Source organism: Homarus americanus, unplaced genomic scaffold (genome assembly GCF_018991925.1).
Source record: "Homarus americanus isolate GMGI-L3 unplaced genomic scaffold, GMGI_Hamer_2.0 scaffold37032, whole genome shotgun sequence".
Taxonomy (NCBI): domain Eukaryota; kingdom Metazoa; phylum Arthropoda; class Malacostraca; order Decapoda; family Nephropidae; genus Homarus; species Homarus americanus.
Window position 1 is genome coordinate 10,145,769 of NW_024731852.1, and position 26,939 is coordinate 10,172,707.

Here is a 26,939-nt window from a genome sequence, read left to right on the forward strand (position 1 = left end):
AGGTGAAAATTAATGTTTTGATATTTTAGTGTTGCAATAAGATAGATTTAGGTTTTAATTAAGAGTCCATTCAGATGAAACCAGAAGTGAAGCAGTTAATTTGTGTGTAATGAAGGTCAGTTTTATAATAGTGATGATGATGATTAATTAAATAATAAATATTTATAAACTATAATCGTGAAAATAATAGTAATAACACTATTAAGAGAATAATTTCAACAATAGTAAACAATAGCGAGAACTATAGTAGTAATAATAAAAATAAATAGAACAATAAACAATAATAAAATTGATGATATTGATGATGATGCAGCAGTTATTGCCCTGGAACTGCTACCATGACAGGGTAAATATCCTTGTTTTTAATCCAGAATTTTTTTTTTTTTTCCATTAATATCCTTAGTTCCTTTTATGTAATTGCGCGAACCGTAACCATGACAACAATGTCAATTTTAGCGTAATTTGCACCAAGATTGCATCATGTAAACGTTGTTACATGTGTCTAACCAACCTACCAAGTTTGATACAAATCCGTAAACCCGTCCGACAGACAGAGAGACAGACCGGAAAACTATACCCTGCCACCACAGTAGTTCAGGGCAGTGTAAATATAAACAAGAAGATGATGAACCACAAACAACCACGACTCCACAGACCAGGTCCTTCACGGCAGGCGTCACCAAAACCCTCTGGCCGGGTAAGGAAGGAATCAAACCCTGGAGATGGCAGAGGCGACAATCACTTACTCCAGGCAGCTGAACTTTGGGGAAAACTCGTCCGCCAATCACCGCCGCCAACCCACCCACCCCACCCCCATCCACCCACACATCCGATGCTAATTTTAGAACGCCCGCCCTCGCAATTATTCCACTGATATGAATTTTAAGCTGGTTTTTTTTCACTTATAGATTTCGGTGTTGAGATTGATATATATATATGTGTGTGTGTGTGTGTGTGTGTGTGTTCTGGGATGTCAGTGAGTGTAGGGATTTGTTATCTTGTTATCAATGATGTTGTTATCGGTGGTGGTAGTGGTAGTGAGAATGATGGTGGTAGCGAGAGTGGTGGTTGTGGTAGCGTAGTTGGTGGTAGCGAGAGTGGTGGTTGTGGTAGCAGTGGTGGTTGTGGTAGCATGGTGGGTTGTAGCGAGAGACTGGTGGTTGTGGTAGCAGTGGTGGTTGTGGTACCAGTGGTGGTTGTAGCAGTAGTGATTGTGGTAGCAGTAGTGATTGTGGTGGCAGTGGTGGTTGTGGTAGCGTAGTTGGTGGTAGCGAGACTGGTGGTTGTGGTATCAGTGGTGGTTGTGGTACCAGTGGTGGTTGTGGTAGTAGTAGTGATTGTGGTAGCAGTAGTGATTGTGGTAGCAGTGGTGGTTGTGGTAGCAGTAGTGATTGTGGTAGCAGTAGTGGTTGTGGTAGCAGTGGTGGTTGTGGTAACAGTGATGGTTGTGGTAGCAGTAGTGATTGTGGTAGCAGTAGTGGTTGTGGTAGCAGTAGTGATTGTGGTAGCAGTAGTGATTGTGGTAGCAGTGGTGGTTGTGGTAGCAGTAGTGATTGTGGTAGCAGTAGTGGTTGTGGTAGCAGTGGTGGTTGGTAGCAGTAGTGATGTGGTAGCAGTGGTGGTTGTGGTAGCAGTGGTGGTTGTGGTAGCAGTGGTGGTTGTGGTAGCAGTAGTGATTGTGGTAGCAGTAGTGATTGTGGTAGCAGTGGTGGTTGTGGTAGCAGTAGTGATTGTGGTAGCAGTGGTGGGTGATGGCCTGATGGTCTTGCTGGTAGATTAGGTAAGTACTGGCGCCACACTAAAGCTGAACTGGCGGACCGGCTGCAGTTGGCTCGACCATCACCACCAGTGTTCACTAAGTCCCCTACTTGCCTGCTGTCCTACCTGCCTGCTGTACTGCTTGCCTGCTTCCTTCTCGCCTACCTGCTATCCTTCCTGCCTACCTGCTGCCATCTGTGCCTGCCTGTTTGCTTGCTGTACTGCTTATCTGCTACCTTGTCTGCCTCCTGTCCTTTTTGTCTGCTGCATTGCTTGCCTGCTACCCTTCCTGCCTCACTTTTCTACCCACCCACCCTATCCAGTGGGCACTACGTCACAGTGGGCACCTACTATTGGTGGGTACTGTCACAGGGTGGTGGATACTTCCTTGTTCAGGTGGACAATATTTCAAACTTGGTATTTGGTAGTTTTGGTGAACAGTGCCTCAAGCGTGGACTGGTGAGGTCCGGTTATTTACAGTAAACTGGAGATGACAACACTCAGTAACAGTATTGTGTCATTTCTGATATTTTTTTGTTGAGAATGATTCAGAAATGACGTCAAACATAGGTATTATAAGTCGTATTTGTCAGTAAACAGTAGATGGGAGAAAGCAGGGTCTGGCGGTATACGGAAAGAGTATATAAACATTGGGTAGTAAGCAGAAGGGGTTAGTTAGCCGGTAATATTATTGAACGTTACTTCAAATTGAACAATAATGAGATGGCATTGATAGAATAAATTACATTGTGTCGTAGATGGAGAATACACAGTCGTCGGGAGACACCACTGAACTACGGTGGAGAGGCTGACAGTAAGCAGCTGTAAAAATAATAAACATCGTTATTAAGCAGTTATGAAGACGAGTTTCTTATTAAGACTTAGTAAGAGACGTAGAATATTAGCCGTCACTTGGTAGTGTGTGGTGTGACGTGGCCATCAGCGGAGTACTGTGCTGTATTGACACCTGAGTTGTCTTCTTGTGACACTTGGCTGTCAGCTGATTGACACCAGCTGGGGGCGTGTCTCTGCCCTCGTCTAAGACCAACAAAGTTAGGATACCCTTGGTCGTCTCGGCTGTCGGAGACGGCACGCACCCCGATTCCGTTGTTATGAGAATTAGGGCTAGGCCGAGTGGGGAATTGCCAGACTCGGAATGGCGATGGGAATCCGTGGGAGGGACGACCCACATCAAAGTTCCCGGGAGCCGAAATCATAAAGGGGAGCTCACGGTATGATAAGACTCTCGGTGGTATTTTTACCCGGGGCAGTGCTCGGTCTTGCTCTCGTGTGGAACGCCGCGGTTATTGTCTTGTTTTGTTACATGGTCTCTTGAGGGCCGTGACTCATGGGTGACGGCAACATGTAGTGGATATATGGTGGATTCTCATTTATAAACAAGGAATTTTGGTAACAATTCGTTGTTTTGATTCCAGCATCAGGGAGTTTATCTGGCTCCATTGTTAGAACTTCAGCTGTTAAAGAAACGAATGAGAAATATTTAATGACTGTCTGGAAAACACATGGAGGTGATGAGGTGGGTGAGCTCGTGTGCCTTACTGCCACTCAAGTACAGTACTCGGCCAGACACCAGTGACAGGATCAACCACCTCATACAGGAGTTTGTGTTTCTTCAATTGTGCGTATTCCTATTTTATAGCCGCCCGTGAGCCTTGAGGCCGCCCACACCACAAGCCTGATTGACTGGATCCTGAGGAAGGCCGACATTCCCCAGGCCCCGGGTGGCCAGCCTGGTGGATAGAGGAGCTGTCATTACGGCTCATCGCTTCTCAGTTTTTCCTGTGTCTGCGTTCTGCAAATATCAAATATGGCTGGGAAAAGGAAGGGCAGTCCAAACTCAATCTCGTTTCTGAACCTCAAGAATTGGTTATTTTCATGTCTCTCTCTGTATGTTTGTCTTTCGTCAAATAAACTTTGTCTTTATCTGTCTGAATGTCTTGCTTCTCGCATTTTCTCTTCATTTTACCCGGGAAGCTGTCTTGTAACGGTGCTACATACACAATCACCTTCATTCAGGCCTTCATTGAGTGTGACTTGAAGTTTCTGTAGTGTTGCCAGTAAGTTGTCGTGTTGACCTGCGGCAGCTTTCTTAGTAACGAGGCGAGACACAGCCAGTATCAGCTGTGTGTGTGTGGACCGGACGCTCAAGAACACCTAGGATCACCGTAAGTCCTTCAGCATGGACTTATGGACTTATTTGCCACTGGAGACTCTTAGATTGAAAGCGGAATTTTTCTTTATTAAATCTGAGCAACGACTGGAGATGGGTGGGGTGGGAGGGGGGGCTAGACCACTCCGAGGACGTGGCAACATTTTCAAGCTGAGGAATATAGAAAAACTGTACAGAATCAACATACCCGGAGACGCGAAACATCCAGTCATAAAAGAAGCATGTGTACAGTATAGAATATTTAAGACTTCAGTGCTTGTCCTGTGGTGTCATAAAGTACTGACCCAGGCTAAGGAGATGTCCGCCCTTGTTCCTGCAATATTTCTTTAAGATGTGTTATCACCCCACTGCCAACTATCAGGTCAAATGTGTTTATATTAAGTCAAATTTGATTATGTCAGTGAAGTCTGAATATACCAAGTGGCTTCCTGTAACAATAGTCTTTTCATAGCAGCTGTCTTTTGAGTTTATTGCTGTAGTGGTGAATGGGTTGGCACTGTGGTGGATGTGGATGACACTGTGGTACGACATGGGTGAGTACTGTGGTGCGCATGGGGTGGAACTGGCAAGCGTGAGTGGCATTGGTGGTCGTGTGTGTGTGGCACTGGTGGGCGTAGGTGGCATTTGTGGGCGTGGGTGGCACTGTGATGGGCGTGGTGGTGGGGTAAGGGATATGAGGGAGGTTCCGCTAGGCAATGTGTCAATTCGCATCCCCGGCCACGACTGTCTGAGTGTCGCTCACCCTGTGACGGCTGACCCTGGATCGGTCTCTCTCTCTCTCTCTCTCTCTCTCTCTCTCTCTCTCTCTCTCTCTCTCTCTCTCTCTCTCTTCTTCCCGCCATTATTTTCCTCCCCATCATCATTTTTTCATCATTGTTTTCATTCCCGTCATTTTTCACTCCCCCACCGTGTCCTCCTCTCCCCGTTGCCTCATTAACTCAGGTAGATAGTTGTAATTTAGCCTGCCTGCACACCTGTAACGAAGATAATCCCTTTGTTTGAAAACTTTTCTGTAATTAAATTTTTTGTAGTTCATTGTTCTTTTTATTCTTTTACTTCGTCTTAAAAGTTATTGTATTTTTTTTTTTAGTTTTGATCTTTCACTTATTAATTTATTTGATTTTTATTTTATTTTGTATTTATTGCTGTAATTTTGTCGTATATTTTATTTTATTTTTTTTTGAAAACTTTTTTTTTTTATTATTGTGTCTTGTTTGTTGTAATTTGGTCTTGTATTGTATTTCATCGTCGTTTAGCTTTGTTCTTTTCCAGTTTTTTATTATATTTTCATTTAATGTTTTTATTTATTTTCCCTTTTATTCATTTCATCTATTCCCTTGCATGTTTTTGTTTTGTTTTGTTTTTTAATATTTCTTTATATATTCTTTTTAGTTCTGCCTCTTATCGTTTTCCCCAAAATGGTCTTGTTTACATTTCAACGGTGTACTTTTGTATCAAAGGATCATATTAATAACTTTTTAACCTTTGTTGAATTTGTTTCATATGTTTCAATAACTTTAACCATTTGTGGATTTATTTAATGTATTTTTTTTTTACTCTCTCTCTCCCTCTCTCTCTCTCTTCTCTCTCTTCTCTCTCTCTCTCTCTTCTCTCTCTCTCTCTCTCTGTGTAAACTCTACTCCCTCTGTTCTCTGTGTGTCCTGTTATCATGGTGTCCTGCCTCTGTTACTACATCATCACTCTCTTCCATGGCTCTATTGTTCGCTTGATCGTATTTCCTCTACTTTCACATTCCCATGAGAGAGAGAGAGAGAGAGAGAGAGAGAGAGAGAAACTCGAATAACTATAAGATGTAGTATTTATTTTCCTTCTTCGAGTTTGCTGCCACAAGCAGTCACTACATCCTTATACACAAGGGAGACCAAACAGTCGGTCATCAGCTTCGTTTGTGTTGTGTTGGATGCTGGCGTGGCGGGGGTGCAGTGAGTAGTGTGGGGCGTGAGTGGGCCGGGGGCGAGGGAGAGTGTGAGGGAGGAAGAAGGGGAAGGCAACTGGTACATAAATCAAGGCTGGAGGAAGTATAAAGGACTGGTTAATTCGCTCCTATCAGCTCATCAGTAAGAGCGTACATAGAGCTATCCAACGCTATAATGTACCACGGTCACCTCCTTCATATATTAGTGACATAGAATGCACAAAAACGGTGTTACTTTAATCTCTTAACAGCAGAAACAAAAACATTCTCCATAAGAGGTATTGAACTGCCGTTGTTTTTGATAATTATTATTTTTTTCTCGCTGCGAGCGTTGGCTTTTAAATACGCCAGGGATGATATTTTTAGTACCACGAGGAAGTTAAACTTTTTTTTAGACTTCCTGTAAAAGTCTTCAATGGGTTGAGCGGCCAGAGGCGAGACCATCATCATCTTTTTTTCAGACCTTAAGGAAAAAAAACTTGAGAAGTTCTTTGAGGGTGAGGGTGATAGGGGGATGAGGGGGAGGTGGGGGTGGAAGAGGAGAGACCTGGACAAGGCAGGGCGGAGTGGTGTAGCTGATGGTGACGATGGCAAAGGCAAACTGTGGATAGTGACGGACAGAGGCTGAGTAGAGAGAGAGAGAGAGAGAGAGAGAGAGAGAGAGAGAGATACCAGGGTGTGGGAAGTGAGGTGGTAGATTATAAAAGGGAAGAGAAGACGTTACACAGATACTTTAATTAGTCAGTAGCTCCGGCACGTCTCCTGTACAATATCTGGGGACGATTCACACTGAAGGGAGAAGAGTAGGTACTATTAAGGGATTTCTCAAACTCCCAATATGATTATAAGAGAGGAAGTTCTACAGGGGTCGGGTACACACGTGAGGGAAGGGGTGATTGGTGGTGGGGGGTTACGTCATCCTAGGTCTTATCTAAATCACCAGCAGCGGCCCCCAGGCTCCTCAGAATTACCCTCATTTTCCTCTACTATTTTATTCCTCCTCCCTCACTCACTTATCTTCCCTCCTCCCTCCCACCTTCTCCCCTCCCTTCCCCAACCCTCCTCTCTCTTTTAACCCTTCCTCCCTTCGTTTTAATATCATTTAAGGGGTCATATCAGGGGTTCATAATACGCATCATGCTATTCTTGGAGCCTGTGTGTGTGTGTGTGTGTGTGTGTGTGTGTGTGTGTGTGTGTGTGTGTGTGTGTGTGTGTGTGTGTGTGTGTGTGTGTGTGTGTGTGTGTGTGTGTGTGTGTGTGTGTGTGTGTGTGTGTGTGTGTGTGTGTGTGTGTGTGTGTGTGTGTGTGTGTGTGTGTGTGTGTGTGTGTGTGTGTGTGTGTGTGTGTGTGTGTGTGTGTGTGTGTGTGTGTGTGTGTGTGTGTGTGTGTGTGTGTGTGTGTGTGTGTGTGTGTGTGTGTGTGTGTGTGTGTGTGTGTGTGTGTGTGTGTGTGTGTGTGTGTGTGTGTGTGTGTGTGTGTGTGTGTGTGTGTGTGTGTGTGTGTGTGTGTGTGTGTGTGTGTGTGTGTGTGTGTGTGTGTGTGTGTGTGTGTGTGTGTGTGTGTGTGTGTGTGTGTGTGTGTGTGTGTGTGTGTGTGTGTGTGTGTGTGTGTGTGTGTGTGTGTGTGTGTGTGTGTGTGTGTGTGTGTGTGTGTGTGTGTGTGTGTGTGTGTGTGTGTGTGTGTGTGTGTGTGTGTGTGTGTGTGTGTGTGTGTGTGTGTGTGTGTGTGTGTGTGTGTGTGTGTGTGTAGGACGGTTACAGTCTTTCCCCCGTATAAAGGTTCAGGTAATCTTGGAAGATACGTAACCTTAAACATATGATTTTTTTTGTACCGTATATGTTTAAGCTCAGGAGATGTGTATCCCCAAAAAGTTCAGAAGATCAAATTTGACTTGACACTTATCTTTTAATCCCTAAGACATTCTATAAATGTCTTCTTTACACATATTTTGCTGTCAGGTTCTATAAACAATATTGTGCCAGGTTTGAACCCCCTGATATGAACCCTCAATGAGTTTAGAAACCGAATGAACCCCGGAATCAATTCTAAGTAGATTCTAGGTTCAGGTTTCTTCGTTTCATGTCTCACAGTGTGGCAGGGTGATTTTGATTTTGCCGCTTACAGCGGCTACTTTATTGTGCACCCCACACTCATCCTGTGAGCGGTAGCGCAAAAGGATTACAGGGTAGAGTTTACAACGGGTCATAATAATTAACCCCCGTTGTCAGGATATTATGGCACTGAATGTTACACAGTATTTCAATTACATTATTTGTTTAGTTCTATACATAAAGGGTAACTTGTTCACAAATGCGTGAGTACAGGCGTGTGAGGCAGTATGTCTGGCCTCACACTTTGTTATTCACATTTACGTGAGAAGTATTCAAGCACATTGCGTATTTGGTTCTGTACATGAGAACTGATATAGTTACTAAGTGCAAAAAAGTGGATACAATCTAGGGTGATGGGTAGTGGAGTGTGGCAGGGTGAACTGTGGTGGGGTGTGGTAGGGTCAACTATACAATACGCTGACGTCGTTCTCAAGGTAGAGTCTCCCTGTAACTAAAATCACCCCACCCTAGCCCTCCCCTCCCCTCCCCTCCCTCTCCCTCCCACCCCCTTATTATCTCTATGGTGCCACAATGTCAGGCGAGGGGGGGGAGTGGAACTAATAAAAACAACTTTTGTGTTTTATGAAATTTTCTTGTTCTTGTTAACTAGATGAATATGTAACAGTTATGGTAATAGTTAAAAGTGTAAACTGTGGTGCTGTTTCTTGGTGGTGTAGCCAAACCTCCTGACATAGACTGCGGCTTCCTTCAACCTTCAACCTGACCTTTGACACGTCATTTGTCCTTGAAAATAGGAGCTGTGGTTAGGTTAGGTCAGGTCAGGTCAGGTCAGGTCAGGTGTTGTTTGTATATTTCTCTCTAATTTGTCCATATTTTTTTTCATACATATTAACTCTCTTGTTTTTCTCTTCACAGGTACGGTGTTGATGTGACGTCACTGGGATACCCTGGTGGAGTAGACACGTGTGCGTGTTCTCAACCCCGAAGGCGGTAAATTCTCTTATTGAGACAGCTATGTATGTATATGTATGAATGTATGTATGTGTGTATGTATGTATGTATGTATGTACAGTATGAATGTATGTATGTATGTATGTATGTATGTATGTATGTATGTATGTAATGGGTTTGATCGTGAGTGGTATTAAACTTCAGCGAAACTTTACACCATAATTGGATAACAACTTGGGTAAAAGGCGATTAAGTTTGAGGATTACTGTTCCATCGAGGTCAAGGTCACGGCATTGCGAAGTGCTGCGTCGGCATTGTTTTGTTTCCTTGATGTCGTTGTTTACTGAAGGTGGCCACAACACTGGTGGGATCGGGAGGCGTGGTAATGGAGTGGGATCGGGAGGCGGGGTAATGTAGTGGGATCGGGAGGCGGGGTAATGTAGTGTTTTATCCTGAGGGAGTAATGATGTGTAGTCGCTAAGATCTTGTTGTCTCATGGCTGTTACATACATTATTATATTTTATTGTGTAAGTTAGCGAGTATAGTGGGAGAGGGTTGTGCCGAGGATGGATTTGCTTTAGTTGTTCAGATCAGCTGGGTGTCACTGTCAAATATGTCCCCTTATCCTGGTTATGTAAGGCTGTTTTACAAGTATCCTCACATTTTATTGTATGATTTCTTCCTATTCTTTCTTCCTTTCTCTCTTTTTTTCCATTTCATTTTTTTCTCCGCTTATCTTTCTTCTCTTGTACTATATTTTGGGTTACGTAAATTGGGGACCCACACAGGGACAAGTGTGGAGGGCAGCAGGCCACTTGCTGGTGACGTAATCAAGAAGCATTTATTTACAGAACCTCCTAAGCTTCACCGTAAATGTAACGATAATATGAAGGTAAATATTGATTGAGTCGTTATTTGTAATTGTAATAATCTTGGAACACAATTAAGTTTAGGTGTAAGTAATAACCTTTTACTGCGCAGTCACGTGTTATTATGTCACACACCTGTTCTGTTGCGTCATGGGTGAGCCTCAACGTCTTATAGTTTTTTTTTTATCTTGTTATTTATTGAAATGTAACGCACGATTATTTTAATGGTGCCGTGAATACAAACTAACGTGTATAAAGCTCCTTATGTGACAGGGTTCCTGAATTTGTTCAGCGACGAACCTCATAATTTGTGTAACTGGAGTGTGAATATTTAGCGTGATATAAAGTGTCACATTTACTCCCCTCACTTGGGACACTCTTATATAAGAGATATGAACGCTAATTTGCAGGAGGAAATTGAGTGAACTTGTGGCGCAGTAAATTCGAGTCTCGGAGTGGGTGTCCTTGAAGGAGTGGCGTGGGAGGCAGGTGGCGGCCTTGGGGCACCGCGGTATGGGGTCACGAAGTGCACGAGTAACACTCGAGTTTTTTGTCAGTGGGTGATTTATGGGGGTCCGTGTAGGGTATGGGATAAGGAGGGGGTCAGTGGGGTGGGTGGGAGGTGGGTTACTTGGTAGATGAAGTACTTTCTGTATTCAGTGTGTAGAAGTAGATGGATAGACGAGACGAGTCACTGGAGGAGGCGCTGTATCATCTAGGAAGATGGAGGGGTCGTTTATGGTTGATGTGGTCACTGGTGAGGTGAGGTGGCGTTCAGTGAGTGGGTGGTATAGCAGGTGTGGTGGCCGTCATCTATAGCACACCTGTCCCTCCCTGATAAGGGGTAAATTGCTCTCCATCCCGCACACCTGTTCCTCACTTAATACTGAGAAAATATGCGTCGATTTTTTTCTTCATCAGAATTCGGAAACAAAATTATTACGAGTATATCTGGCTGTAATTATATCTGCCAATAGGTTTATGGTGTGGTAGTGTGAATGGTGGTGATGTGGCAGTGTTAATGGTGGTGATGTGGCAGTGTAAGTGGTGGTGTGGTAGTGGTGGTGTGGCAGTGTGAGTGGTGGTGGTAGTGGTGTGGCTTTGTTAGTGGTGATGTGACAGTGGTGATGGTTTGGCAGTGTTGATGATGATGCTGTGGCAGTGTGTGAGTGGTCGTGAGGCTGTGTGAGTGTTGGTGTGGCGCTGTGAGCGGTGATGGTATACATACAGCCAGGGAAGGAGCTGGATATTACTGTATGTTGCTGGAGTAATAACGCGAGGAGTCTTTCAGGACGGTGTGAGGCGCGGGGATGGCCTGAGTAACACTTATTTTCGACGTCTCCTGTAATGTTTTGATAATGTCTGGTGGAGACTCTTACGTAGACACAAGTATACTGAACACACGAGTACAATAAAGACAAGGAGACTTTGTTTTGTAAATAGTGGGTTGTTAATTAGCCTTTTTCGCTGGAGAACGATGGTTTGGTGACCATAATGTAAATAGAGAATAGCTATTACAGAAAGTATTTTTTCTCGAGTACTTATATAGCAGGTATATTTTTTGGCACGTATTTTACACATTAATGACGTTCTTGGGTCATTAAATTCTTTGGGTGGCCATTGAATAAATGAACTGGTAAATACAGTTATATCACCACCATGACCTGCCTGGTGGGGGAGTACACGCAGTAACAATATGTGGTGGGGGAGTGGGGCGGCCTCGACTTGGTCACGGGGAGAGGCCAAGAGAGGAGGTCCTGGGGGCTGGAGAGGAGGACATTGCTTGGAACGTTTCCGGTAGTGTCCAGGTGTAAGGGGAGGAGGAAGGGAGAGCAGGCAATAAAAAACGGGTTATCGAGGGTAAGAGGAGATTGGGTGACAAAAATACACGCTAGAGCGGAAAGGGACGAGAGAGAGAGAGAGAGAGAGAGAGAGAGAGAGAGAGAGAGAGAGAGAGAGAGAGATTTATAAAATTGAATGTGTAGGGACAGGGGTGGAGATAGTCAACGGGGTGATAACGAAGGAGGCAGAAGGAATGAGAGTGATACCTGGAATATGGAGGGGAGAGTTGAGGGAATATGGCAAGTGAAGAAGAAGGGAAAGTGACGTAACATGAGACCTGAGGGAGAGATGGGAATGAGGGAACACTGGGAGACGTAAGGACGAGGGGAGAGTGAGGGGACATTGTGAGAGAGGGAGGTGGAAAAGGGACCAACAGCTACAACTTGGAACTGAAGAGAGAAGATGAAAGTAAACGGTAATTTAAGCAGCATAAAGAGAGAGGGGGAGAAAGATTGAATTCACAGAGGTAGAGGGACGCGGGGGAGAGTTGTATAGTATGTACAGTACTTCCACGTCCTCCAGGGAAAAGGATGAGTTTGGAGTGAGTGATAAATGTGGGACACTGAGTGAAAAGGGGAATGCCGGAGGTTAGGGTGTAAACTGCGTGTTCCTCGAGAGAGCCAAAGATATGCACGACATGCTAACAAACAGATTCAGTTCAGACTGACAATGAATCAACGTTGTAATGTCCACTGTGTAGTGTTCTAAATTACCTGCCGACTGGGGCCTGACAAAGACCCTTTGTAACTTCTCCTCTGTTGTCCTTTTTTTTTTTTACGCTGCCGCTCACAGGGTGAACATTGAATGCACAATGAAATAGCACATTGCCCGCGGCAAGTTTGAAGAGGAAAATGACATCTTTGTTGGAGGGAGAACTGATGTGACGGTACCACAATTACTGAAGCACAATGTGTCTAGTACAGCCGATCCTCCTCTCACTTACCTTCCCTTGTGATGTCTTGTCTGTGAATGGCTCCCGACAAAACTTCGTAAATAGGTTTGTCATATAAAAGTTATCTCTTGAACTTGAGGTCATTAGGTGAGAGTTCAAGGTCACTGTTGCTAAAAATATATGGTTTATTCCTCGTGCAATATTTTCTGTTTGTTTTTGTTTTGTGAATGGACCTAAACCGGAGCTGATAAACAAATTTGTTATCACTCTTGACAGATATTAATTTATTTTTAGGTTAGTAGGTCGAATTTATTGCCGCCAGAAATATGATTGCATCACTTATTTCTGTGCACAATCTTAGGCTATTGACTAGGGATTTTGACCAAACTTACTCTGGTTTTTCATGGACTTGACCTTGTTTGTCCAACTGTCCGTCTGTCCATTTTACCACACTGTTACTTTTGCTCCAGTAATAGTTTGATCTTATCACCAGAGCCACTTACTATGACACGCATACATACACCATAGAGTTTCCAGTGACTCCTAACCATAAAATTTTCGCTCTTTATTTCCCCCTTGCCTTCTGTGTCCACGTGGTAACTCGATAACTCCTTTGTCCACTTTAGTCATGTTTGGAAAGCACACGCTCGCATATTCTCTATACCAAGGGCTGGAAGTACGGACAGACAAAGAGTTACCAAGTTCGTCAACATGGTACAGTACGTGGCGTGACTAACAAGCAGCTTGTCGTAAGAGCTACACACTAAAAACTGTAACAAATATCCTTCCTGTTTTTGGTTTCTGTCAAGACTTATAATCACGGTCGTTAGGAAGATGACACCAAGGACGGGGTAATTAGAGGCTACGTCAGTCAGTTTGTACAGTATGCCTGTAATAAGTATCAGCAAATTGGTGCGGGAAATAACCATTACGTAATCCGAGTCGCGTAATCCGAGTCGTAATGTATCATCGAAGCTGTAAGGTCAGATATCAAGGTCGTGGAGTCAAGTGAATGAGGAATAGGTCACGGTGACAAGGAGCAGCTGTGTCAAGTGCCGTATGGATGTGATGTGTTTCTCCTAACGTAACGTAACGTAACCTAACTATAAATTTAAAAATATATAATTTAAATTTTCAGAAAAAAAATGATTGTGTTTGTTCGTACAGTCACCCTTTATGCAGAAACCTTTCATAACTTTCGTGGAAAATTTGACTGTAAGTTGGATTTTGTGTGTGTAAAGTCTAACATGAGTGGAATTACCGATCAGTGTTGAATAACGCTTCTGGGAACCTGGAAATCGCGAAGGTTGGTGACGACGCCACACCGTCCAGACACCGTGACTGGCTGTGTGAGGCTCAACACGGAGTACTCCTACTATAGTAAATAACCTTGTGTCTACTGTTGCAGTTAAGAGTACAGTATGGTATGGATGAATGTTACGTGGGTTATTGTTGTTGTTGTTATGTCGAAGACGATTACCTAGAAATATTTCCTTAACTGATATTATTCTTTGCCTATAATTCACCTTCTTTGCTCAGGTCTCTCCTGGTGCTGTTAAAGAATACTGCATGTACCTATAATCCTCCCTCCTGGTGTTATAGATTATTACCTTCAATTCTCGCCTCTACCGCTGTTATTGTTGGTCTTAACCTTTCATTCAACTTTTGAGTTTTGCTGTCGTAATTTTTGTAAAGTTGTCGGCTTAGCGGGAAGACCTGTAGGTGTTCTTAGGAAGCGGCTGGGAAGTTGACCTGCTGGTGGTGGTGTTGGTGGTAGAGGGGGGGGTGTTAATAATGATGGTGGTAGTGGGGTGGGACGGTAGTGGTGGTGGGGTTCTTGGTAATAGGGTTGGTGGGGGTAATAATGAGGGGTGGATGATGATGGTGGTGGTGGGGGTGAATTGATGGCGGTGTTCGTGATGATACTGTTAGGGGGTGGTGGTGGAGGAGGATGGTGGTGGAGATACTGGTTGTGGGGGATGTTGGTGGTTGTGGTGGCGGGTTTGTTGTTGCTGGAAGTGTCGGTCACTAACAAAGAAACACTAACACAATGCATAATGTTCCTCACAGAGTCCAGCTGTCCGTCAGTCTGAGGTTTTTGTGACAACTGATTGATAGCGTAAAAGGAAAGAACCTTTTTTTTTTCTCAGTGTAAAGCAAAACATAAGAGTTAATACTGTTCTTGGGTCTTATACCAATACGGCAGAAGACAGGGAACTCAAATGTTATACTCTTTACGGTAAAGTTGTGACTGTTGATGAAATGTTGAACACGGAGAAAAACTGCCGCATAAAGTCGCTATAGTTGTGCATACTGTATTTCTCAGGAGCGCAGCGGGAGGGGTCAGGTTGTGATTATATTGTGTACTTTTCACACCATGGATTGTAGGTTTATGGTTATAAGTGTTAACAATAACCCGTGTTATTCATGATAAACCTTAGACTAACCCAGTACGTTTTTCTGCCATGTGTTTGTCTGACAGGGTTTATCATTCTTATCAGGATCTCAGACACGCAGCGAATGACGGGTCGTGTTCTGCATAAACAAACAGACATGGTCATTTCGAAGCCTTGGCTGTCGTTCACGAGTAGTGCCAAGGATCTCGAACATGCTTTTATCCTTTGGGTTTTTGTGGCAGAATTCTGGTGGTATATCTGTGCATGTGATCAGAAATCACCATATTCTTGTTGTCAAATACCTTGACATCCAGATTCAATTGGTTGTCACTAGCGCTCTGTGTTGTGCGCTTTGATCTACTTTTGTGGATAAACTAAAAATATATACAGAACCAGATACATTGAGGAACGAAGTAGAATGTCGTAAAAAACATTGATGAAAGCTGAATGAAAATGTTTCCCTGGAAGACATCAAAGTCTCACATTTAAAGGAGGTTTTGGGAAACTAAAGCTGCAGGCATCAGGGAGAAAGGATGAGCTTTGTGTGCTGGTGGCTGCAGCCTTGATGGACAGCGGGCCAAGAGGTTGTGTCGGCTGCTGAGGCCACACTTAGCAAGGCGACAGAGTTCAAGAGTCTACTGATACGTGGGGATCAAAGTCTTCCTGATCCAACCCCTGCAGAACCTTATTTGGATAGGAAAGACGGGATATATGTCAAGTTTGTCTCTGCCACTTTATATCTTGTTATTTTTTGACAGGACCTTTGCTGTTACAGTATGTTTATTTTCATACATAAGATGCAAATCTGGTGGAGAATAAGAAAAAACTGAACATTATTTTTGTAGAAGCCCACATAAACTAACCACACCAAACCAGATCTGCATTCTGTACATTCACCCGAAGATATCAGTGAATAGCCCATCAGAAATATTCAGGACTAAAGTGGCGGAGCTAAAGTTGTCATTGACCAAAGACATTAGTTTCATAGTCCAATCGCGCAGATGAATACAGCCACGCAGCTTCCAACTCGTGACAGAACAGTGATCTCTGCCAACATTTAATTTTCTTAAGTGATTCCAAGGAGGGAGAAGGCAGGGTAAAAATAACGAAAAATAAAAGTTTACCTTCCTGGCCTACAGCATTGAATGTCTTGCCAATATACAACGCTTATATTCAGATTAGGGATGCTGACAGTCGACAACTGCTTCAGTGTTTAGCAACCAGTTCTTGACATATCTCCTATTGTTTTTGTACTCTTCTCTCTGGTCAACAGTTTGATACATTCACGCATTCTGGCAGAACATGAGGCTCTACACTGTACTCAGACTCCCACTAGCGTGCTTGCAGTTGTACGCCACATTCATACACCCCTGCGGTTTCCACCTTTCAGTATTGCATGTGCTGTTGATTCAGAGAAAACGACAGGAAATGCCTGACAGTCTTATCGTGCACGCCTCACCTGGTTATTCCACGGGAAGCAGAGGACTAGTGGAAGTCGCCACGCTCACGAGGTCATGAACTCTAGCGCAAGATTGTGAATAATGTAAATCTATATTTCAAATTTTTAATAATAGTGAATAATATATATATTTATAATTTTTAATAATAATGTCTTCTAATTAAGTTCTTTGAATAATTTGTGAAGAACTGTAGGTATTCCTATTCTATCAGGAAGGATTGTATCCAATAATATTACAATTATTTAAGTTTAAAAGCTATAATTTCATTAAACTGTACTACAACAATAAGTATATGACCTTTAAGCGCTCTAACATGCGTGGAATGCAAATTTAAGAGACTGCAAAAAAAGGTCAACAACAATTTTTTTTCTAGTTGCATTTTTCAGTTCCTAGTCATTGACACTAAACACGGGAGACTGTTGGCCGGTACAGTACATATATTATGTTGATAACGCAGGGAGTATGCCGATTAATGCTGGTGTTTTCCATAACCACGGGATAAAGTATCAACTAATGCCTCGATATTGATCTACTGAACGTTATATTATACACCGAACGTAGTAAAAAAGTATAGGTTAAGGCTTATATTATCTAAAACACGGCGAAAATTATCGGTTAGTGGGTATAATTTCTGGTGAATGCGGCCCAAAACACGACGGCTAATGTTTATATGTTGAGGTAAACGTGGCGACCGTGACAGGTTCAGTGATAATGTTTTTGGTTTGTCTATGTCTCTCACCTGATGTATAGGGAGTGGGTGGTTACATAAATGGAGTCTCTCTCTCTCTCTCTCTCTCTCTCTCTCTCTCTCTCGAACGGTAATTATTCTCAGGTGGTCTCACGTAATTGGGTGATCCAGGTGAGTGACACGTCAGTTGTGGCCTCTAAGAGTAGTAGATATTGTACCTCAGATTTTAGCTGAGCCCTTGAGTATGTTGATTAAACCCCCTGAGTATGATGACTATATCCCTTGAGTACGATAACTCGTTTAATAAGATTACCGAGTAAGGGCATGCCATCGTACTCAAAGAGTTAAGACGTCGTACTCAATGTTTTAAGTCCTCGTACTCAAGGGATTAAGTACCTCATGTGCTGTGGTTGCTTGGAGTACATTCTGCTCATCCATTTCTCTCATTAATTATTAGCGTTACTTTTGTTAGTGTACCCAAGAACAACTAGAGTGGTGTTCCTTTAGTTCATTTTTAAGTGAGGTGATGTTCTTTTAGGTTATAAATTAAGGTTTGAATTAATTTACATCATTATTGCAATTATTATTATAATTATAATTTTCCTGTAGTTAAGTAAGGAAGTATTCTGTTACTTTTTAAAGAGCATTATAAGTAAATATTTGTGTTATTTATTGAAGGGTTTTAATATAGTTTAATAAGTAATTTTATTAAGGCTTCTTTTTCTGGATTTTTAATTTAGATTATTTAATTTAAGATTAGGTTACTTATAAAAGGTGATTGGACTACTTATATAAAGGTTTCAATAGAGTTTGATAAGGACATCTTGGGGTTGTCGATACGTTTTAACTCTCTATAATAGGTCTCGGAGAGGTGAATTATAGTGATTTTATTTCGACATATTTAGATGTGTATGTGTAATAACTCTTGGTCATTAGGTTGTGATTATTGGTTTTGGTTGTAGAATAACTCGGGGTTGTCTTGACGGCGAGTTAATTGTTGTAGTTGTTTTTTTAGGTTATGACAAATGATTTTCTTGTTTGTTTGTTTTATGTAGTAGGTCGATTTGGTGTGTTTATAAAGAAGAAAATTGAATGTTTTTCTTGTTTTATATTTGTTTGTTTTTTTTGTCATATATAAGTAATAAAAGTGAACTTACTGGTAATTTGTAGAGAATTTAGGAAATTTTTGAGTATTCAGTTGGTGAGGTTTGTTGGGTGGATGTTGGTGAGGTTTGTTGGGTGGATGTTGGTGAGGTTTGTTGGGTGGATGTTGGTGAGGTTTGTTGGGTGGATGTTGGTGAGGTTTGTTGGTGAAGTTTGTTGGGTGGATGTTGGTGAGGTTTGTTGGGTGGATGTTGGTGAGGTTTGTTGGGTGGATGTTGGTGAGGTTTGTTGGGTGGATGTTGGTGAGGTTTGTTGGGTGGATGTTGGTGAGGTTTGTTGGGTGGATGTTGATGTTTGGGGTGGAGGTTTGTTGGTGAGTTTGTTGGGTGGATGTTGGTGAGGTTTGTTGGGTGGATGTTGATGAGGTTTGTTGGGTGGATGTTGGTGAGGTTTGTTTGGATGTTGGTGAGGTTTGTTGTGATGTTGGTGAGATGTTGGTATGTTGGTGATGTTGGGTGGATGTTGGTGAAGTTTGTTGGGTGGATGTTGGTGAGAGGTTTGTTGGGTGGATGTTGGTGAGGTTTGTTTGGATGTTGGTGAGGTTTGTTGGGTGGAAGGTTTGTTGTGGTGGATGTGGTGGTATGTTGGTGAGGGTTGTTGGGTGGATGTTGGTGAAGTTTGTTGGGTGGATGTTGGTGAGGTTTGTTGGTTGGATGTTGGTGAAGTTTGCTGCGTATGTCAGTTGTGTGGGTGGTGCAATTGGTAGATGGGGGAGAGTGTGTGTGGTGTGTGTGGGTGGGTGGTGGGAGGGTGTGTGTGTGGGTGGGGAGGGTGTGTGTGTGTGGTAGGTGTGTAGGTGGGGAGGAGGGTGTGGGGAGTGTGTGTGGAAGTGGTAGGTGGGGAGGGTGTGTGTGTGTGTGGTGGGGAGTGTGGTGGGGAGGTGTGTGTGGTGTGTGTGTGTGGTGGGGTGGGGAGGGTGGGTGTGTGTGGGTGTGTGTGTGTGTGTGTGTGTGTGTGTGTGTGTGTGTGTGTGTGTGTGTGTGTGTGTGTGTGTGTGTGTGTGTGGTAGGTGGGGAGTGTGTGTGTGGGGGTGGGGGAGGTGTGTGTGTGGGAGGTGGTGTGGGGAGGGTGTGTGTGTGGAGGTGGAGGTGGTGAGGTGTGTGTGTGTGTAAGAGGTAGGTGGGGAGGGTGTGTGTGTGGGGTGGTAGGTGGGGGGGTGTGTGGGTGGTAGGTGTGTGTGGTAGGTGGGGGAGGTGTGTGGCCAGCGTCACTGTGGTGGTGGGGTCCGTCATAGAGGTGCGGTGTTCCCTCTTTCGTCCTCGCCATCCCCTGCTCTTTCTGTCCCTTGCTATTGCTCTCTTCTCGTTCCGTCTCTCCTTTGTCTGCCGCCTGCCCTCCCTCACTCCTGCCCGCCCGCCCGCCCGCTCGCTTGCTTGCCTGGTAGCTAGCCTGCCCGCCCGCCCGCCTGCCTGCCTGCCTGCCTGCAAAGCCCGCCGCAACCCGCTCTCCTGCCCGCTAGCACGTCCTCAGCCCGCCCGTGAACCCTCCTAGTTCCTCCTTCTCTCCTCTTTCTCCTCTCACTGATCGACCTGGCGCCCGCCCGCCCGCCCGCCCGCCCGCCCGCCCTCCCTGCAGTACCTTTTACCACCTTCCTCGTCCTTCACCAGGGAGGAGGAAGTACTTGTCTCTGAGCAGGTAGGTATAAATCTCCTCTTCTCTTCTTTTCACTTCATCCTTCCAACAGGGACTCTCTCTCTCTCTCTCTCTTCAACTCTACTCCGTCAACCCTCTCACCCCTTTAATCCTCTCCCAACACTCACCAACCCCTTCAACCCTCTCCCTTCTTCTCGCCCCGCCCTTTTCAACCTTCGCCTCCTTCAACTTTCTCACCAAACTTCCCACTCAACCCTCTCACAACCTTCCCACTCAACCCTCTCACCAACCTTCCACTCAACCCTCTCACCAACCTTCCCACTCAACCCTCTCACCAACCTTCCCAACCCTCTCACCAACCCTCTCACCAACCTTCCCACTCAACCCCTCTCACCAACCTTCCCACTCAACCCTCTCACCAACCTTCCCACTCAACCCTCTCACCAACCTTCCCACTCAACCTCTCACCAACCTTCCACTCTCACCAACCTTCCCACTCAACCCTCTCACCAACCTTCCCACTCAACCCCTCTCACCAACCTTCCCACTCCAACCCTCTCACCAACCTTTCCACTCAACCCTCTCACCAACCTTCCCACTCAACCCTCTCACCAACCTTCTCAACCCTCACTTCAAACCCTCTCACCAACCTTCCCACTCAACCCTCTCACCAACCTTCCCACTCAACCCTCTCACAAGCCTTCCCACTCAACCCTCTCACCAATATTCTATCTCAACTTTCAACTTGGGAGATGCACAAGGTTAACCCTGACCTCTCCGTGTCGTTTTCTCTCGACTTAGGACTTTTCATCGCGTTTTCTTTCGTCTCTACTCCAGTTTTTTCCCCATATGTTCCTTTACCCATTTATTATTATTATTATTATTATTATTATTATTATTATTATTATTATCATTATTATCGAGGTTTTCGTTATGCACCTATTTTTTTTTTCTCGTTTTGATTTCCCTTTTATTTATATAAGCTTTGGGTAGAGTTCCCTTTTAACTAAGCTTATATATAAATAAGTTGAGGGGTCTATTAGTAGATGCACCATAATTAACACTGTAAGCTGTGAGTGTTAGTTAAGGACGGGGCTCAGCTTGACTCAGTTAAGTCACCCGTCCGATTCTTGTGAGGCTCAAGTGAAGACTGGCGCTCGTGAGGGGAGGCTCTGAAGGAGAGGCTGGACTGACCCTACATTCTCAAGGTCGGCCTACTGATAGAGGAATTTCCCCTCACGTGAACAGCACCTGGCAACTCACAGCTTAATGGAAAATTACCATGAGGTGATTGGATTATATAATTTAAATATATTAACCCAAATTTATATAATTGTTATTGCCATGAGACGGGCCAATACATATTTTTGTTTATTTAGTAGTGTGTTTACTGTTCTTTTAAGATAACAGTATTGAGGATATTAATAACAGTAATGATAACAACAATTGCAATAATAATAATAATAATAATAATAATAATAATAATAATAATAATAATAATAATAATAATAATAACTACTACTAAGGTTTTTCTCTCTCGTTATGGCCATTAACTTAATTCTCCCCATTATCTGGTGTAAATAAACCGCTCCACTTGCCACCATCAATGTCAAGTAAAAGATACTGAAATAAACCCCGTCTTGTTTACCTTTTCTCTCTCAAGGGGGGCGACTGGTGTTGACACAGGACCCATAGAGAGCGCCCTCTAGGTATTGACACTATCGATGATGATCTACCTTGAGAGGGGGGGGGTGGACCCTAAGGCGTGTCAAACACTCCACGCCAAATAGATTTCTTGATATATCGCGTGGTGTGTGGATTGGTGGGGGAGGTCTTGATCTGTGTGTGTGTGTGTGTGTGTGTGTGTGTGTGTGTGACTATTTACACACCTGCCTACTCACATCCGCCCACTCATACACCCATCCACTCTCACCCGCCCACTCGCTCACCCTCCCACCCACTAATTTCCAAGTCCAAATACCCAGTCAAGTCTTAGTAATTATATGGCATTTAATCGATTATCTGGTGTGACTGGGATGGTAGTTACGGATAATTACTACTGGGAATCACATGGGAATTACTGTTGGGAATCTCATAGGAATTACTGTTGGGAATCTCATTGGAATTACTGTTGGGAATCTCATAGGAATTACTGTTGGGAATCTCATTGGAATTACTGTTGGGAATCTCATAGCAATTACTGTTGGGAATCTCATTGGAATTACTGTTGGGAATCTCATAGGAATTACTGTTGGGAATCTCATTGAAATTACTGTTGGGAATCTCATAGGAATTACTGTTGGGAATCTCATAGGAATTACTGTTGTGAATCTCATTGGAATTACTGTTGGGAATCTCATTGGAATTACTGTTGGGAATCTCATTGGAATTACTGTTGGGAATCTCATAGCAATTACTGTTGGGAATCTCATTGGAATTACTGTTGGGAATCTCATTGGAATTACTGTTGGGAATCTCATTGGAATTACTGTTGGGAATCTCATAGCAATTACTGTTGGGAATCTCATTGGAATTACTGTTGGGAATCTCATTGGAATTACTGTTGGGAATCTCATAGCAATTACTGTTGGGAATCTCATAGGAATTACTGTTGTGAATCTCATTGGAATTACTGTTGGGAATCTCATTGGAATTACTGTTGGGAATCTCATTGGAATTACTGTTGGGAATCTCATAGCAATTACTGTTGGGAATCTCATTGGAATTACTGTTGGGAATCTCATTGGAATTACTGTTGGGAATCTCATAGGAATTACTGTTGTGAATCTCATTGGAATTACTGTTGGGAATCTCATTGGAATTACTGTTGGGAATCTCATTGGAATTACTGTTGGGAATCTCATAGCAATTACTGTTGGGAATCTCATAGGAATTACTGTTGTGAATCTTATTGGAATTACTGTTGGGAATCTCATTGGAATTACTGTTGGGAATCTCATTAGAATTACTGTTGGGAATCTCATAGCAATTACTGTTGGGAATCTCATTGGAATTACTGTTGGGAATCTCATTGGAATTACTGTTGGGAATCTCATTGGAATTACTGTTGTGAATCTCATTGGAATTACTGTTGGGAATCTCATTGGAATTACTGTTGGGAATCTCATTGGAATTACTGTTGGGAATCTCATAGCAATTACTGTTGGGAATCTCATTGGAATTTCTGTTGGGAATCTCATTGGAATTACTGTTGGGAATCTCATAGGAATTACTGTTGTGAATCTTATTGGAATTACTGTTGTGAATCTCATTGGAATTACTGTTGGGAGTCTCATAGGAATTACTGTTGGGAATCTCATTGGAATTACTGTTGGGAATCTCATAGCAATTACTGTTGGGAATCTCATAGGAATTACTGTTGTGAATCTCATTGGAATTACTGTTGTGAATCCCATTGGAATTACTGTTGGGAATTTCATTGGAATTACTGTTGGGAATCTCATTGGAATTACTGTTGGGAATCTCATTGGAATTACTGTTGGGAATCTCATAGGAATTACTGTTGTGAATCTCATTGGAATTACTGTTGGGAATCTCATTGGAATTACTGTTGGGAATCTCATAGCAATTACTGTTGGGAATCTCATAGGAATTACTGTTGGGAATCTCATTGAAATTACTGTTGGGAATCTCATAGCAATTACTGTTGGGAATCTCATAGCAATTACTGTTGGGAATCTCATAGGAATTACTGTTGGGAATCTCATAGGAATTACTGTTGGGAATCTCATTAAAATTACTGTTGGGCATCTCATAGGAATTACTGTTGGGAATCTCATAGCAATTACTGATGGGAATCTCATAGCAATTACTGTTGGGAATCTCATAGCAATTACTGTTGGGAATCTCAAAGGAATTACTGTTGGGAATCTCATTGGAATTACTGTTGGGAATCTCATTGGAATTACTGTTGGAAATCTCATAGCAATTACTGTTGGGAATCTCATAGGAATTACTGTTGGGAATCTCATAGGAATTACTGTACGTTATCAGGTGTAGTATCGAGTCGGCCACCGTCAGAGATTAGCCTAATAAACTGGCAAGTAAGTGTCTCGTGGGGTGATTGGCGAGAAGTAGGTGATTTTATAAGTGTGTGATTGCAGTGGGTGGTGATTGATTGGCCAGTTTGAATATTTAATAAGATAGTGTTTTGAGAATGTGTTTTATTGTAGTGATTGATGATTGGTTAGTGAATGAAAGAACTTTAATAATATCGTGAGAAGTGTCGCACATTCTGAGAAGTGAATGGCGAATCGAAAGAGCTTAAATAGTGATTCGCCAACCGGAATATTTAATAAGATTTTGACTGGTGACTGACTCGCTAAAAATGGTGACTGAAAGCCCAGAAAGTGTTAAATGATAAGATGGTGAAATGGTTTTGTATATTGTGATTGGTTATCGACATGGTGAAGAAAATATTAATATTGGTGATTGGCCAAGCGAGAATTTTTTTTTAATGAGATTATTATCTGGTGATAATTCGTGAACGTGCAGGCAAGTGAAGGAAGCGTGAGGCGATAGTGAGTTGGAGAGGTGATGGTGAATATCCTGGTGTTGGTGTGGTGATGATGACGACGAGTTTCCTGGTGTTGGAGAGGTGATGGTGAATATCCTGGTGTTGGAGAGGTGATGGTGAATATCCTGGTGTTGGAGAGGTGATAGTGAATATCCTGGTGTTGGAGAGGTGATAGTGAATATCCTGGTGTTGGAGAGGTGATGGTGATGGTGAATATCCTGGTGTTGGAGAGGTGATGGTGAATATCCTGGTGTTGGAGGTGATAGTGAATATCCTGGTGTTGGAGAGGTGATGGTGATGGTGAATATCCTGGTGTTGGAGAGGTGATGGTGAATATCCTGGTGTTGGTGTGGTGATGATGACGACGAGTTTCCCGGTGATGGTGAATATCCTGGTGTTGGAGAGGTGATGGTGAATATCCTGGTGTTGGAGAGGTGATGGTGATGGTGAATATCCTGGTGTTGGAGAGGTGATGGTGAATATCCTGGGGTTGGTGTGGTGATGATGACGACGTGTTTCCCGGTGATGGTGAATATCCTGGTGTTGGAGAGGTGATGGTGAATATCCTGGTGTTGGAGAGGTGATGGTAAATATCCTGGTGTTGGAGAGGTGATGGTGAGGTGATAGTGACGAGGAGTGATTCACAAGGCTTAGGAGAGTACAGTGACTGCATAGAATAGGAGAGAGAGAGAGAGAGAGAGAGAGAGAGAGAGTGCACCAGTAGTCTGGGGGCAACATGGAAAAGCTCTACAGTAGAACCTTGGACCATTGTGTGGCCTTTCCCTCTCCCTCCCCCACCACCATCTGCTGCACCTCTCCCCTCCCCACCCTCATCCACTCATGTACACCTCCAGCACACGCCTCCAACACCACCACCACCCCCTCACCCACCTGCATCTCCAACACGCGCGTCCATCTTGCACCACCACCAACAACCGTCTCCACCACTACTCTCACGCACCTGCACTTCCACCATCCGCCTGCATCACCCCTGCACCACCAACGCCTGGTTCCAACCCCTCTCCTCCCCAACCTTCCCCTTTACGATCACCTCGACCACCCGCCCTCCACTACTCCCTTTTCTACCCTCCCCCACCCCCCCCACTCCCCCCACCCTCCCTACCCCCACCTCTTCTGTATAAAGGACAACCCTATAATGCACCGCCTTGAAAACCTCACAAAAAAAGTTATCGATTTTTTTTTGTATGATAGAAATTTATTTATTAACCATACAAGTAAAAATTTTGGAGCATTTTAAGGTAAGTTGGATTATTAGACCTTGTACAGTAATATATGTCGTGATAACAATTGTTTATCAAGATTTATAAGTAACTTTATAGGTATAACGTTAGAATTGTAATTATTTTATCTTTGTAAGTAAGTTTTTTCTTGGTATTTGTGATAAAAAAAATGTTATTGAGTCTTATAAGGAAGTAACATTTTCTGTGTGTGTGTGTGTGTGTGTGTGTGTGTGTGTGCGTGTGTGCGTGCGTGCGTGCGTGCGTGCGTGCGTGTGCGTGCGTGCGTGTTGGGGGAATTTGAATTATTAAGATCACGTCTCTAATAATTCCCCTGCAAACCTTAAACAGTTACAAAAGATTAAGAGAAAAATTAATTAAATCTTATCAGTAATATTTGCCAGAGGTTTTTATAATACCGGATTATATCATTAAAATTTTAAGTGGTGACGACCGTGTCTGCAATATTCCCCTGAAAAACCTGGTACGTGACATTTCCTCCCTCCACGAGTTCCAAGACAGGGGCTTATTTTCGTATAATTCTCTGCATAAGAATTGCCATAAGTTGCACATAATAACACCCTTTGGTACTTTTAGTGACCCTTGTGCCGAGTGGTCGACTAGGGGAGCCCAGGATTACGGGGTGAGGGGGGGGGGAGAACGTGGGGATTTTTTTTTTAAGAGTCCGTGGTGAATTAAGTACTGTACGTGTCTATTTTTCTGTGTGTGTGTGTAGGATAATGTGAAATAATAATATCCAGTCACGTACAAAATTAATGTCCCCTTTACGCACCTGAGCTCCCCGACCTGTTGGAACTAGACCCTCGAACTGCTCGTCCCCCGTCCCATAGATGGCGCCGTAGTGTCTCGTTTGACTTGGGTACAAATTTCGAAACTGGAGCGTCGCCATGGGACTTTATGTTCGTGTCTGTCCATCTCTCTTAAGTATTGAATTTATGTTGAGATCTAAGTAACTAACATTTAACCTGTATGTGTACTTGTAATTTGTAACTTGTAATATGTACCTGTTAATTTGGGGAGCGGGGGGGGGAGGTGTATAATTATATGAGATGAATAATATGATAATTGGTGAAGAGAAACAATTTATTTACCTCATGGGAATAGGAATGAGTGAGGGTGTGGTGCCATGGCCTAGTGTTGTCGTGCGTCTACTGCTGGGCCACGCACGTAAAAATATCCACCCCCCACCCCCACCCCCCCACCCCACCCCCTCCCCCCCCACTCAATCAATACTCAAGGACGGTGCTAGGGGCGAGGGGTTGGCACTAGGGCGATGGTGTTGGTGGTAGTAGTGGTGTTAGTGATGGTAGTAGTAATGGTGGTAGTGGTA

General features: G+C 43.4%; 1 protein-coding gene across 1 annotated transcript; it reads right to left on the bottom strand.

Moving 5' to 3' along the window:
• Window positions 1-21,856: 21,856 nt before the first annotated feature.
• Window positions 21,857-26,498, bottom strand: LOC121867876 (GATA zinc finger domain-containing protein 14-like). Its single transcript, XM_042368001.1, has 2 exons — window positions 26,382-26,498; window positions 21,857-23,776 (listed from the first exon to the last, which is right to left on the bottom strand). Exons 1-2 carry the CDS (start codon window positions 26,496-26,498, stop codon window positions 21,857-21,859), a joined length of 2,037 nt encoding a protein of 678 aa, XP_042223935.1.
• Between the last annotated feature and the right edge of the window lie 441 nt (window positions 26,499-26,939).

Coding starts and splice junctions, on each gene's coding strand:
- LOC121867876 (XM_042368001.1), bottom strand. CDS start 26,498: ATGGCGACGCTCCAGTTTCGAAATTTGTACCCAAGTCAAACGAGACAC. Junction 23,777..26,381: donor CAACAGGTCGGGGAGCTCAG/GTGCGTAAAGGG, acceptor AATTCCTATGAG/ATTCCCAACAGTAATTGCTA.